This window comes from Mus pahari, chromosome 9 (genome assembly GCF_900095145.1).
Source record: "Mus pahari chromosome 9, PAHARI_EIJ_v1.1, whole genome shotgun sequence".
In the NCBI taxonomy this organism is placed as follows: Eukaryota; Metazoa; Chordata; class Mammalia; order Rodentia; family Muridae; genus Mus; species Mus pahari.
This window is the reverse complement of record NC_034598.1, coordinates 48696218-48710200: the sequence shown is the minus strand read 5'-3', so window position 1 is coordinate 48710200 and position 13983 is coordinate 48696218. Positions and strand designations below refer to the sequence as shown.

Below are 13983 nucleotides of genomic sequence, written 5' to 3'. Positions count from 1 at the left end.
AACTCAGGACCTCTGGAAGAGCAGTCAGTGCTCTTACCTGCTGAGCCCTCTCTCCGGCCCCCTTGAGCAGATTTAACCTGCCTCCTGCCCTCCTGGCACTGTCCTGACAGAGGTTCCCTTTTCTTTCAGCTGCCTCTGGCCACACAGATTCCCTGCACTTGCTGATTGACAGTGGGGAGCGAGCTGACATCACAGATGTCATGGATGCCTATGGACAGTGAGTGTGGGCCAGGAATGGAATATGTTTTTCCCCTCTTCCAGACCCTCATCCTTTCTCTACTCAGTCCTTGCCAAACAGCTGAGAAGTGAGGAACCCCTCACCCTTTGTCCTGCTTGCTCTGTAGAACCCCACTGATGCTGGCCATTATGAATGGCCACGTGGACTGTGTACATCTGCTGCTAGAGAAGGGATCCACGGCTGATGCTGCTGACCTCCGGGGCCGCACTGCCCTCCACCGTGGGGTGAGTCGGCTGCTGGGAATGGGGTTGCTCACAGGCAGGTCTCGGGTAGAACATAGGGCCCACTAGTGGCAGACCGGCCATCGGGAGGCCTAGTGAGTAGAGTAGGATTTGTCTCTGGGCCTCGCTGGGCCTGGGCTTGCTCTGGGATCAGTATCTCCCATCTCTTCCTGTGACTCTTGCTTTCTCCTCTCACCCAGTTCATCCCTTTGAGACTGTGCTTTGTACCTGCATACATGTTCTGTTGCTACTACCCTGAAAGGGTTGGTCTCTTATTCTCTTTTTCTTTTTTTCTTCCTTCCTTCTTTCCTTCCCTACTTTTCTTCCTTCCTTCCTCACTCCCCCACCCCCTTTTATAGACAGGATCTCACTACAGAGTCCTGGCAGACTCTGAACTAACTCTGTAGGTCATGCTGGCTTTAAACTCTCATAGGTTCCAAGTGCTGGGGTTGAAGGTGCTGTCTCACTGTTCCCAGCAGATCTTTTATTTTAGGGATCTTACTACATCTCCCAGACTTGTTCTTGCTCTCTGGCCTTTTGTTCCAAGAACCTCAGGCTTGGCTGTGGCTATTCAGACTGTCAGGAGTGTAGCTGCTGGTCCTTAACACCAGAAGAGTGTAGAGATAAGGATGGATTGTTGGACGTGATCCTGGCTCTGAGGCTAGCCCCCATCAGCTAGGCACTGGAAAAAGAGAGGCTTCTTGAGCCAGGCATGGTGGCTAGCCTGATCTACAAAGTGAGTTCCAGGACGGCCAGGGCTATACAGAGAAACCCTGTCTCAAAAGACCAAAAAAAAAAAAAAGAGTGGCTTCTTACACTTTCACCTCCTGTGTACTCTGCAGGCAGTGACTGGTTGTGAGGACTGCCTGGCTGCCCTGCTGGACCACGATGCATTTGTACTGTGCCGAGACTTTAAGGGCCGCACACCCATTCACCTGGCCTCAGCCTGTGGCCACACTGCAGTGCTGCGGACTCTGCTGCAGGCTGCGCTTTCCACAGACCCCCTAGATGCTGGTGTCGATTACAGCGGATACTCGCCCATGCACTGGGCCTCCTACACTGGTACTAGTGGGGCCTTTGATAGGCATAGGGACGTGTGCTGTAGGAGGGGATCTGGAAGTAGATTGGAGGGCCAAAGACAGGTCAGAGCAGATGGAGGCTCCTGGTGTTTCTCACCCTCACCAGACTTCCTTCCTCATGCTCAGGACATGAAGAGTGTCTGGAGTTGTTACTTGAACACAGCCCGTTCTCATACTTGGAGGGAAACCCCTTCACTCCTTTGCACTGTGCAGTGTAAGCATCACCTGAATCAGCCGGCTCTCGGTGTGCTGGCCCGGGCTGAGGTGGGGTCTCCGTCTGGTTCCCTGCCTCTGATGGCCCCTCTCCCCAACTCCAGAATTAATAACCAGGACAGCACCACAGAAATGCTGCTGGGGGCTCTGGGTGCCAAGATTGTGAACAGCCGAGATGCCAAAGGACGGTGAGTGCCGAGCCCTCTGCCTCTGGCCTCTGCCCACACAGAAGAGCAGCCCTGTTTCATTCTGCTCTGGCCCCTAGGACTCCCCTTCACGCCGCTGCCTTCGCGGACAATGTCTCTGGGCTCCGGATGCTGTTGCAGCACCAAGCTGAAGTGAATGCCACCGACCACACTGGCCGCACTGCGCTCATGACGGCTGCTGAGAGTGGACAGACTGCTGCTGTGGGTGCGTAGCATCCGCCACGGCAGGAAGGTGGGGAGGCATGGTTGCCGCTCTGCAGGGAGACTTAAGCCTCAGTTGTCTCCTTTGTAGAATTTTTGCTGTACCGAGGGAAGGCAGACCTGACCGTGTTGGATGAGAACAAGAACACTGCCCTTCACTTGGCTTGTAGCAAGGTACTGCGCAGAGTAGGGAGTGTCGGTGGAGGCCAGGACTCAGTACAGGGCATGAGTGGTGCAGGATAGACCGTAACAGCAACCAGGGCTAACTAGGCTACCTGACTGGTGAAGCATGTCTCTCCTCACCTCCCTCCCAGTTTCTGTCCTGTTGCCTGTTGGGCTTCTGTCCCAAGTCCCTCCTTTCTGTCCCTCTTCCTCAGGGCCATGAGAAATGTGCCCTCATGATCCTGGCAGAGACCCAAGACCTTGGCCTTATCAATGCTACCAACAGTGCGCTGCAGATGTGAGTGCCCGGGGAAGGGGGCTCCTGACTGGGGGAGGCAGGTGGGTGAAGAAAGCAACCTGCCCTCCAGGTGCTCGCCAGAGCTCACAGTGTTTGTTCAGTGTCCTTGTCACCCACCTTGGGTTGGCAGAACAGCCTGGCACCCTACTCAGTATGCCTTTGCTTTTCTCTTCTAAGGCCTCTCCACATTGCTGCCCGCAACGGCCTGGCTTCTGTGGTGCAGGCCCTGCTGAGTCGTGGGGCCACAGTGCTGGCTGTGGATGAAGAAGGTGGGTGGAGTCAGGGGCTTTCTTTAGGAGGTAAACCTTGTTACACATGAGATTTTCTTCCCAGGGGAAATGGTGAGGGCAGGGCCACACCCATCACCGGTGTCCTAGGTCTCAGAGGGTTGTCTGATGGAGCTGGGTGGATCTGGCTGGGTCAGGAAGACTTCCCACATACCCCAGTGTGCTGCCCTTTACCCCGGCCTCCCTGGGCCCTCGCCTGGTTGTCTGGCTACAGTGGGTGGGCGCCTCCCTTGGCTCCCCTCCACAGCCTAGAGCTCAGGAAGGGCGGGTGGGGACTGGGATCCAGGACCCTGAGCCTCCATTCTCCCCCTTGGTCCTGCAGGTCACACCCCAGCGCTGGCCTGCGCTCCTAACAAAGACGTGGCAGACTGCCTGGCCTTGATCCTTTCCACCATGAAGCCTTTCCCACCCAAGGACGCCGTCAGTCCTTTCAGCTTCAGCCTGCTCAAGAACTGCGGTATCGCGGCCGCCAAGACGGTGGGTGGCTGTGGCGCCCTGCCTCACGGGGCCTCTTGTCCCTACAGCCAGGAGCGGCATGGCGCCATTGGGTTAGATGGCTGCTACTCAGAGTAGCCCCCTCCAGTGTCCCTCTCCCTGCCGGTGGCTTGATATCTTATTCTATTTATTTAGAAAAAAAGTCTAAACATTTAGGGCACTTTAAAGGAGAACACGACTGGGTGGTGGGGCAGAGGGAAGGACGCACTGGGGAGCAGCTGCTTACCCTTTGCCATACCATCCTGGCCTGGCAGAGGTCTGGGACCTACAGGGAGCACCCTAGGCTCTTGGTACCCCCAGGGCAATCCCTTCTGCCAAGTGTCCCAAAATGATTGCTAAATGCCTGGCTCCCCCCTTTGACTCCATCTCTGTTGCCCCTGTTTGCTGCCAGCTCCCCCAACTCTTCCTTCCGACTCTCCTCTGCTGCCAGGCAGACCCCTCCTCTTCCTCCATACCCATCACTGCCTCCCTGCTTGGCCCTCCATCCCTGCAGCAGTGAGAAGCCTTAATTTCTGGTACTGTGTGAGCACTCTGGGGGTGTCCCCCTTCCCCTTCAGGGGCAGCTAGAGGATGAGGGGGGAGGGTATTTAGCACTGGGGCCTAGAGCTTCCCCCCCATATCCTATCACCCCTAAAATTCAAATGCAAACACTTGAAGCAGCAACTACTGAACCCGGCCCAGAACCTGCGCTCTATCCCCCCCCCCCCCCCCGGCTCCTCATGTGCAAACCAAGGGCTGCTTCTGCCCCCACAGCCTGCTCCTGTTTCCCACTTCTGGCCTGGCCCCCTCACCACGCACTTTAACCTTGCTTCTTTCTTTTAACTTCTTTTGGGAGAGGGGAGCCTGTGGCCATTCCCTCCTTGGCTCTCTTCTCCTTGAACTTTTGAGGCTTGTCATGAATTTTTAAGTAAGCATTTTGTTCTTTAGGGGAAGAAACAAATTATTATCCTGCCCATTTCAAAACTACAGCCCTAGTATATGTCCTGTGTTTCAGGCATGTGTTTGCATGTGATTGGAGGTAGGGACCATGTTCTTCCTCCTGTGTCCCCCAACCCCAGAGTTTTCCATGCCCTGTGTCTGTCTCTACCTTCTGTCATGTCTGAGAGTACCCACTGCCCCAGTCACTCTTGATATGAAGCCAAAGATGGTAGGAAGGGCAGGGCAGTGTGGGGACCTCTTGTTAGGGAAGCAGGCCTTCCTCCGTGGGAGGGGGGGAGCACTGGTCAAGGGAGCAACAGACAGACGCTGTGGCTCGGTTCAGTCCCCTGCCCTCCCAGCATGGAGAGATGGTTGAGTAGACGCTGCACTGATAAGGTTCTGGAATGTACCCGAGAAGCCAAACTGGGCTGGAATGGGGAGGGCAGTGTTCTCTTCAAATGTAGCATTGCATCTGGCCCTGGTCCCTTCAGATGCCCTGTCCATCTCCTTGGTGAGCCTCTGCATGGTTGGACCCAATCCCATAACCCAGTGTCCCTTCCTCACACGCAATACCTCAGCCCGGGGCCAAGACACAGAACTTGAATAGAGGTCCTGCCCTCCCCCACAGTGCATCCTTGCCCAGGTTGGCTGCCATCAGTATTGCCCCCTGAGAACTGAGAACTGGACGGGCTTCGTTTACACAGTACAGGGGTCTCCCCTGGAGATCCCTCCACCTCCTTCCCACCCACGCTTGCGTCACCCTCATTTTTACCCATTTTTCAGTTGTGTCCCTTGAATGTCTTGCCACCCTTGTCAGGGGTGAGCTGAGGGGAGAGGGGCTGTCCCAGGGAGCCCTTCCTCCCGACAGATACCTTGCACCATACCTCACGCTGGTTCCAGAAGCCTGGGGCGTTTGTCCGAATCTTTCCTTTTCATGGTCCCTGTTTATCTTTGTGTCTTGCTGCCCCCAACCCTCATATCCTAAACCATTTCAAGGCTTCCAAGTGACCATTATTGTGAGAAGGATTCTGCAGCTTTTAGTTTTTATTTTTGTTTTCAAAGCCAAAGGGCCTTGCAATGCCCCTCTTGCCCACACCCCTTCATGCCCTCTCCTTCCCTATGCGACAATCAATGTGACCTCTCTTAAGGGCTGCCGCCCCCATCCCCACCCTGCTGGTTCTGCAAAGCTTGTCCCCTAACTTCAATTCTCTCTCCTAAAATCTTCCCATTTCATCCCCCTCTCCCCTCTCATCTTGGTGCTGGGAATGAGGTGGTGGGGGCTGGGGAGCAGGGACGCTTTCCCCGGGATGACTGGGGTATCGGTCGTGTTCTCCTTTATCAATGCTTGGTGATGACAGAGGACAGTCTGAGGATTTGTCGGGAGCCCCGTTTTGTTTTGCTAGATGAGATTTCAGGTGGCTTGTCTGTTCCCTGCTGTCCTGGGCACACTGTCAGCAATGCTGGGAAGATGGCAGGGGGTCCTCTGTCCCTCCTCAGGTGGCTGTGAGGAGGCCTGGAGGACAAGCAGCCTCCTCTCCTATGCCAAAGGAAACCCCGCACCCCACCCCACCCGGGCTTCCCAGCCCCTAGTGTTTTTGAAGCATTTTGACCATTCTCATGGCCACTGCATATTTATTTTAATGTTAAGGTTTTTTTTTTGTTGTTGTTGTTTTTTTTTTTTTTTTTTTAAAAAAACCTCTCTGACTTACACGGGTGTGGAGAAGTAAAACAGGCAGAATGCCCCCCAATCTTAGGGGCTGGGTGGGGAGGGAACATCTCCTTCCCTCTCCCTCTCCTCCCCCTCCCCTCTCCCCACCGCAGCTCTAAAGCACTTGCTTCAAGTAATAAGCACTTTTGTGAAAAGGCCTATTTACGTGAGGACCCTGGGGACAGCCCCAGGTCCCAGCAAAGGAGACAGAGTGAGGGCTACATAGGAGACAGGGAAACAGACATGGGAATCAGAGGGTGACGTGAACAGAGCCAGGTTTTAGTTTCTGATTTTGGGGGATGTTTCTGATTGGGCGGTGGCTTTGCTAGGTTTGTGTACTTCAGAAAAACAAATGGCACAAACTGTGGGTCCCAGAATGGACCAACAGACCTGGGTCACTGCCACTGTCCAACTGTGACTCTGAGACTGACGGGCTACCTCCCCCCACCCGTGGCCCCCTGAGCCATAGGACTGCTGAAAAACCACTGAATGTACAGCCCAGGTTGGGGTGGGGAGTCGCCCCTGGGGGAGGGGGCTTCTCCTTTTGTTTGGTGCTGTGGGGGGTGGGAGACATGAGACTGAGGGATTGCCACCCCACGTAGACGTGTTCCTTGGGGTGGAGGGGCTGAGGAGGGCCGCCTCCCTCTCTAACCCCAGCCACGGCCCCTCCTCCTCCCTCCTCCCCTATCCGTTCTGACTGTAAGTCCAGCTCACCTTTGCCTTCAATATGTAACCAAAGGAAAACTCCACACTGTCTCCACCGCTGTCTGCCCCCCAAGCACCTTCTTCCTCCCTGGATCAGAAGGGGAGAAGAGGCTGGGGGTGGGGATGGTGGGGCCTGAGTGAATGGTTCTACAACTGTACCCCCAAAACCCTCTCTGTGGTCTTGGAAGGGGTCCTGAGAGGCGGGGTGAGGCCAGACTGCCGGGCTGGAGTACGCACACTGTGTATGTTATGCACACGAGCGAGCGTTTCTTTCTTTGTCGATGACTCCAGTGACTATGCTCCAGCGGGGAGGCCCCTTCCTCCTTCCCTCTCAGCCGTTTCTCACCCTCTCCCCACACCCAATGTTCATTCCCTGCCTCCCCTTCCCACCGCAAAGGAAAATAGCCTTACAGACCCTAGCCCAGAAACCCTACTCCAGGGGCAAGCTAGTGCGGCCCCATCCGCCCACCCGCCGAGTCTGAACCCTACCTTTCGAGGACGGCAGGGAGCAGAGCAACCTCTTCCCTGCTGTGGTGGCTCCGCCCTCTGGGCCTTGGCCTGGCTCGGGCAAGGACAGAGGAGGAATCTCTGAGGACCAAGCCCCGCGGTCTGGGAAGAGGGAGGTGTAGAGGAAGAAGGGTCTGACTTGGGGACTCCCTCCTCCCAACCCAACCCCTATGAGAAGCGACCAAATTCCCAGAGATAGAAGGGAGTTGGGGTGGGGAGGGTCTGCTCCTTGAATTACTTGAAGGTACTGACTCCGAGGCTGCTGTTGCCCACGTAGGTGTGAGGGGGACACTGTCACTGCATTTGGGAGGGCCGAGGACGGCGGGTGACAAGAGGATCTACCCTTGGCCCTCGCTCACTCCTGCAAGGCCCTTTCCCTGGGCCCTCCTGTCCCCACCTTCACTCTGGGCGCCCCTCCAGTTGCACTAAAGTAGCTGTTGTGCCAGTCTTACCCACGCCAGGTGCCAGGGTGGGGTCTCTGCTTCCAGTCCTTCCTCCCGCCTCTGCTCCCATCCTGGACAATCTTGTTCACTTGTATTCCTGGATAGCTCAGCTTTGTGTGTGTGTGTGTGTGTGTGTGTGTGTGTGTGTGTGTTTTGGGGGTGGGGGTGGGTTTGGCTGGAGTGGGTCTGGCAGGGGTTTGGGAAGGGCTAGGGAAAGATGGAGGATGGTATCTCCTACCCCTTCCCCAACTCCAAGCCACAGAAGCCTGGGAGGGAGGGTGCCTACTCTCGCTGACATGTGTCTTGCAGATGTGCCAAAATAGGGGCGGGTGGGAGGGGAGGGTGCCTGGCAGAGCAGCCCCAGGGTGGCTCTCTCAAAGCAATACAGTTCTCCTGCTGGGGAACAGCAAGACAGGGGAGAGGGTTGGGTGGGGACCTGGGGTTCCCCATGTACAGCTGTGTATATTCAGGGGTGTTCTCTGTCTGGTACCCACTGTGGGCATCTATGTGTGTGTGAACCCCTTCCCCATGCCCTGCATGACCTGTGATGCTGCAGACACCACCATCCTGTGTGCAGGCGTGTTGGGAGGCACGGAGGGGCATATCCCTGTGCCGTCGCACCCTCACCCTGTGACCCATGTACTCGGTTGTAGGAAGTAAAGAGAACTGAGCACAATTCACTGGATTCTAGTTGAATCTTTCTCTAAGCAATTTCCTCATTCCTGCCCTTCCCTCTCCCTTTCCTGGATCCACCTGTGGTGCTAGTGTTGGGGTCAGGGGTGTTAATGCTGGTGGGCAGCAATAAAGCCAGATACCTGCATCCCCAGGGTGCGAGGGCAGCAGAAAACACGGGGACCTTGGTGCATTTGCCCTGCCCCTCCCCACTGGGCTAAAGCACAATGCTATCCCTGAAGACTGACGCACCCCACATCCTCCAGGCCCCCACGCTTGTCCTCCCCAAACCTGCTTTGAGCCCTCCCACCACACCCCGGTTTTCTATGCTGTTTTGGTGCAAGTACAACTGTCGTAGTCATGGCTTTGGGATGGGTTCTGTTTATTAAAATCCTATTGCTCCTACTGGCCCTGTGTCCCGCCTCCATTCCTGCGGTGGGGGGAAGGAGGGGCAGCCTGGGTCCTCTGCCACTGGCCCACCTCAGCCATCAGGAACCGAGGGCAGTAGCTTCTCCTCCAACAGGGCTATGGTAAACATGAGGCTGCCCCCCAGTAGCAGCCCCAGCCCCTGCAGAAGCACATGGAGCACAGGCAGGGGCTCGGGAGGACGAAGCAGGGTTGGCAGCTGCAAGGAAGAAAGACTGTCAGGACTCTGCTCTGACCTATGACCTACTTACCTATTTACCTACGTCTGAGGCAAGACCTCACTGTCTAGCCCTGCTAGCAGGTCTGGGACATTTGTAGACCCGGCTGACCTCGAACTCAATGCCTCCTGAGTGATGGGATTAACAGGACACACCCCCAGGCCCCATGCAATGCCCCCTTGACACACAAGAAAGGGTGTCGTGCAGTGTCAGACTGGGTTGTCCCTCTCCACGCCACCTGCCCACTGTCCTTAAACTGTCCGTTCTACCCCACATCTCACCATATCCACCAGGGCCACATAGAGGAAAACCCCAGCCGTGGTCCCAAACACCCAGGGGGTGAGGGGCACAGGGCCCAAGCTGAGCCCCACCCCCAGGGCTGCACCCCCCAGTCCCAGGGCTCCAGAGACGAGGCTCAGCAGCAGAAGCTTCCGAAAGGACAGCCCCTCCCTAAGCAGCATGGCAAAGTCGCCTGTTGTGGGGAGAACATAGGAAAGGGGTAAGTCAGAGATGCCCCCCCCCAGCCCACCTACCCCACGGGTGCCATTCCTACCCAGCTCGTGGGGCAGCTCGTGGCAGAAGACTGCTAGGGTAGTGCTGAGGCCACTGGAGAAGCCGTCGGAAAAGGCAGCACCTATCAGCAGCAGGGTCAAAGGGTGTGCTGTCTGAGCTCCCTCTGGTTCTCATCCCTCCCACCTCCCTGGGAGCTCCCCTACCCCTGCTGGCTCAGAGCCCTGCCTCCCACCGCCTGTCTGCGGCCTCAGACCTAATGCGAGCCCGTCCGTGAGGTTGTGCAGGCAATCTCCCAGGAGGACCATCCATGCGATACTGCCACCCCGGTGCTCGTGGCTGTGGCCTTGGTGCGCAAGAGGGGCTGGAGATGGTGGGGACTGGCTGTTCTCCCTCTGGCCCTGAACCTCTGGCTCTGTGGCAAGAAGGCCCAGGTCAAGTGTTGGTAACTGTAAGTGGGAGCTGCAGGCTGGTGAGCTCATTGTCTCTGCTAGTCACCTGAAGCTGCCTGTAGGGGTCGAAGGACCATCCCACTGCCATCCTCTGGGTCAGGGTTTGGTTCTCCAAGATCCCTTTTGTTCCTGCAGCATCTCTGAAATGGGAGGGTAACCCTCCTGGTGCAGGAGGCAGCAGGGCCAGGGGCTGAGGGGAGCCCAGCCCGGCAGCTGGGAAGATGAACACCTGGTGCCACTGCTAACACCTGGACAGTGCTTTCTGACCTGCACCCTTTCCCAGGTTGGCATCTCTCTCTGTTTAATGTTGATAGGAACTGCAGAGAACAAGCCATTTGGCCAGAAGTCCCAGGTCTATGCTAAGGGGCCCATCCCCACGCAGAGGTGGACAGGTCCTATGAGATTGGCCAAGCGGCCAAGGACCAGAAGTGCTTGCTGCCCCTCCCTCCTGGCTTGGCTAGGACTTCTGGGTTTGGCAGGAGGAGAAGAAAGGGTGTCACTCACTGGCCTGAGCCCTCTGTGCCGCACAAGTCCTAGCGTGTTCTCTAGCATGAAGAGCAGGAAGAGGCCACCAAGCACCGACAGCCCCGGACCCAGGTCCTCCTCTGCTTGCTCACTGGGTCCTGTGTGCCGCCCTCCTTGGGCCTGTCAGAGAGTAGATCAGGGCAGGCCCTAGAAACTCCTACAACCCCGTAGCATCCCCTCCTCCCAGCAAGCTTTTTACTCATGCATCCCAGAAGACAGCTGTGGCTGAAACCCGGGGTGAGGGGTCAGGATGTGGGAGCTGACAGAGGGACGAGGGCTATGGCTAGAAACACACGGCTCCATGGCCAGTTACCGCCGGGTCAGGCTGTGTGGATGGAGGTTCACATACATGTGGGAGCAGGTGCAGCAGAGCATCCCCACAGAGAGTACCCACGGCCAGGGCCCCCAGGAAGCCCAGCACTGGCCGCAACAGACGAGGTCCCAGGAGCCGCAGCAGCAGCAGGGAGAGGGGAGCAGGGAGGCTGAGGAACAGGACTGCCAGGCCACTGTGAAGCAGGGCTGGGGAGAATTGGGTCTAACGTTAGGGCAGGGCTGACCCGGAGGCACGACGTGGACACAGATACCCTCATGGGAGGTTGGACCCCGATAAGCTCCCCTCCCCCTTAGCAAGGGAACCACTCCCTACCAGGATGCAGGGTGTCGCCCACCCCACTCATCCACTGACCAGACAGTACATCCCCCGGAGGTGCTGGAGCTGTGGTTTTGATGCAAACACGGCTGTCAATCTGATAAAGCAGGGCTGGGCACAGCAGAGCGAACTGACGAGGGGTCAGAGGAGCAACAGGGCTCAGTCCAAAATTGACCAGCAGCTGGGAGCCATTCAGACACTGGAGATTGAGGGGGGCCATGTATTAGGGGGGTCACTGTGACCTGCAACCCAAGTCTTGACATCTGCTCTTCCATCGAGTCCCAGGTCTTTCTCAGGGTCCCATTGGCTCATATTGGCATATGCATCAGAGACAGGGGACTTAATGTGTGTTAATCCCTGGTGAGTATCCAATCCAATGTAAGTATTCGACATACATTTCTTAATTTGCTAGAGAACGCTACCCTAAGAATTTCCTTGTGTTAGTGATGAGCTACTTTGGCCACTAGACAAGAAACCTGATATGCCATCCATTTTTAGTCAACACCCCACCATGGGTTGATCCAGACTAGGCCGGAGTGCTTCTTTTGATAGGGCATGCCACCTGATCTCAGGGCCCGGCAGCTTTGTCTGTCGCCTTGTGTGTGTAGAGCAAGGAACAGATGGACTGTCTTAGATGGACATACCATCATCTCCAGGACACTTTTCCACATAACCATTCCCCACAGCCTAACCCCGAGATCACTTCCCTGGATTGTGTGCTTGCTAAGTGACACCCCTGAATTTGGTCAGCCTGCGCTAAGGTCAAAGGGAACACCTTACACCGTTAGAATAACATATCCGAATACTGAGTAGCTGTTCGTTTACTGACTCTTCACATATTTCAAGCCCCCTAAGGGCCAAATACTTCAGGCCACCTCCTCCTGTGGCCCCTTCTCCGTGTCTAGCGACTCACTCACATCCTCATTCAGATGGTCAGCCAACGAGTGGTCCAACAGCAGAAGCCTCTGGATGAGGTCTAGGCCCGAGGGCCCTGACCCGTGCAGGTCGGGAACCTTTGACTCTTCCTGGTCACCCCAACCCGAAGGGCCCAGAGGCACCCCTGCCCAGACGGCCACACTCAGCTCCGGCTCGTGCAGCCTACATTAGATGGATCAGCAAGCAAGTCAGACTCATTCAGGTTCCCTGACACCTGCCCTGAGCTGTCACCTGGGAGGTTTGGGGAAGGAGAGACAACCACAGTCCGTCCTGGGACGATCTGAGAGCTGTCATTTATGGGAGAACCTAAAGTGGGTAGCCGTGGGCTTGGCAGGGAAAGCCTGGAAGTACTGCAGCAAGGGCTTTACTGATCGGAAGGAGAATTGAAGCCAATAGAGGAGCAGTTGGTGCGAGAGGATTTGTAACTCGGGATTCATGCACGGGGCAGCTGGAGCCTAACTAAGCAGGCACTGAGCGGAACCAGGAGATGCCACAGTGTTTGGGAGAGAGATTACTACCTGTGTGTGAAATTGTCTCCACTTGTGGGTGCAGCCCGCCCAGTGGGAGGCTCATGGTGTCCCAGACGGAGGCCCTGGACTCGGCCTAGTCCTAGGCTGTGGAGAAGCCGAGCCAGGCCCCCTGCAGTCAGTGTCCCATTCTCTCCATACAGGCCAAACAGCTGGGCCAGGTAGTGGTTCTGTTCCTGTTCGGCTGGGCCCAGGTTTGGGACCGAGCCTCCTACCCAGCCCAAGGCCACCCCCACACACAGGCCAGTCAACAGATGATGTACTGGGGGCCCCATCACTAGGGCTGTGGTTAGAGGCTCTGGTTCTGACTTCTATTTCCTTTGAGACATCCTGAGGATTGTACCCTGGAACAAGGAGGAGGAGTGGGGTCAGAGCTGCTGCTCCTCAGCTGAGAGCTAGGGAGATGCTCTTACACTTACCACTGCTTACTGAGTCTGTCTGCAGCCTCTGCAGGCTCAGGTGTCCTCTGCCTCTCCCTGCTGCCTCCTGGAGCAGCCTCCTGACCCCAGAGCTCTCCTTGAGATGACCCACCTCTCAAGCTCGTTCCACCTCCCTACTCCCTCTCCCTATGCAGGGCCTCACCCCTACTGGCAGTGTGAGAGCTGTCACCTCAGGTGCCTGGAAGGTCTCACTGTGGACCTTAAGAGATCCGAGTGAAGGAACTCAGCCTTCAGATGCAGTGGAAGCCACGTCACACAGAGGGCTGAAATGGATAGGTTTCCCCTTAGCCCACCTGCTTTGGGGCGGAGTCAGGGGTGGGGCAAGTGTGGGAAGGTTCATATAGGAGTTAATGGTTCACTGGTCTCTGGGATGGGGGGGTCAAAAGTCAGTCTCTGCAGGGCCCTGACTGGGGAGGGGCACCCTCTGCCCTGAGGAAGCCACATGGTTAAGAACCTGTGCTCAGTTTTTTCCCTCTTAAATATTTTATAACCCATAACCCACTCAGCACCGCCCAAGCCTTTTCCTGAACATACCCCTCCCCATGTACCTTACATCTGGTACTGAGCTGCATCTGTTTCCAACCCCATCCCCACATTCCCTGGAGAGTTGAGCCAAGGTGTCCCTAAACTGGGAGTTAGAGGGAGAGGCAGATAAGTGGCAATCCCAGGTGCATTCAGGGGAGACTTCAGCGATGCCCACCCTGGGAAGCAAAAGAGCTTTAATTCCCCACTCCAGCAAGCATTAGCCGTCAGCACCCCCAGCTCTGTAATCCATGAACAAGGAAGAGGAAAAGAACAGGGCTCCCCTCTGACATCTGACCCGGCTTACAATTGGGGGTCAGACTGAGTGGCCCAGGGGGTTGGGGTTAGCATTACCTGACGGCAGGACAGGAGACACAAAAGGCACCCAGAGGAAGGGGGACCCAGCCTTCTTGTGGCAGGCAGGC

The 13983-nt window shown here is 56.4% G+C and overlaps 2 protein-coding genes across 4 annotated transcripts in view; one reads left to right on the top strand and one right to left on the bottom strand.

Moving 5' to 3' along the window:
* The window catches only part of Ankrd52 (ankyrin repeat domain 52), an 18395-nt gene extending 12415 nt beyond the window's left edge, over window positions 1-5980 (top strand). The window contains exons 18-27 of the mRNA XM_029542024.1: window positions 130-217; window positions 345-462; window positions 1302-1521; window positions 1665-1752; window positions 1856-1939; window positions 2017-2162; window positions 2250-2332; window positions 2536-2618; window positions 2796-2887; window positions 3228-5980. Of these exons, the coding sequence (XP_029397884.1) occupies window positions 130-217; window positions 345-462; window positions 1302-1521; window positions 1665-1752; window positions 1856-1939; window positions 2017-2162; window positions 2250-2332; window positions 2536-2618; window positions 2796-2887; window positions 3228-3478 (1253 nt within the window). The 3' untranslated portion in view covers window positions 3479-5980. The remainder of the gene's footprint in view (window positions 1-129; window positions 218-344; window positions 463-1301; window positions 1522-1664; window positions 1753-1855; window positions 1940-2016; window positions 2163-2249; window positions 2333-2535; window positions 2619-2795; window positions 2888-3227) is intronic.
* A 2738-nt stretch (window positions 5981-8718) lies between these two features.
* Window positions 8719-13963, bottom strand: Slc39a5 (solute carrier family 39 member 5). Of its 3 annotated transcripts, XM_029542427.1 has the most exons (12): window positions 13913-13963; window positions 13585-13664; window positions 12588-12940; window positions 12051-12231; window positions 11170-11332; window positions 10834-11003; window positions 10464-10604; window positions 10006-10099; window positions 9764-9922; window positions 9551-9631; window positions 9279-9469; window positions 8719-8978 (listed from the first exon to the last, which is right to left on the bottom strand). In XM_029542427.1, the coding sequence occupies exons 3-12, from the start codon at window positions 12869-12871 to the stop codon at window positions 8835-8837; spliced, it is 1608 nt and encodes a 535-aa protein (XP_029398287.1). In that variant the 5' UTR covers window positions 12872-12940; window positions 13585-13664; window positions 13913-13963; the 3' UTR covers window positions 8719-8834. The 3 variants fall into 3 exon arrangements, with proteins under 3 accessions (XP_029398287.1, XP_029398289.1, XP_029398288.1); XM_029542429.1 differs by lacking the exon at window positions 13585-13664 and having other exon boundaries at window positions 13913-13959; XM_029542428.1 differs by lacking the exons at window positions 13585-13664; window positions 13913-13963 and adding an exon at window positions 13206-13299.
* Window positions 13964-13983: the final 20 nt, after the last annotated feature.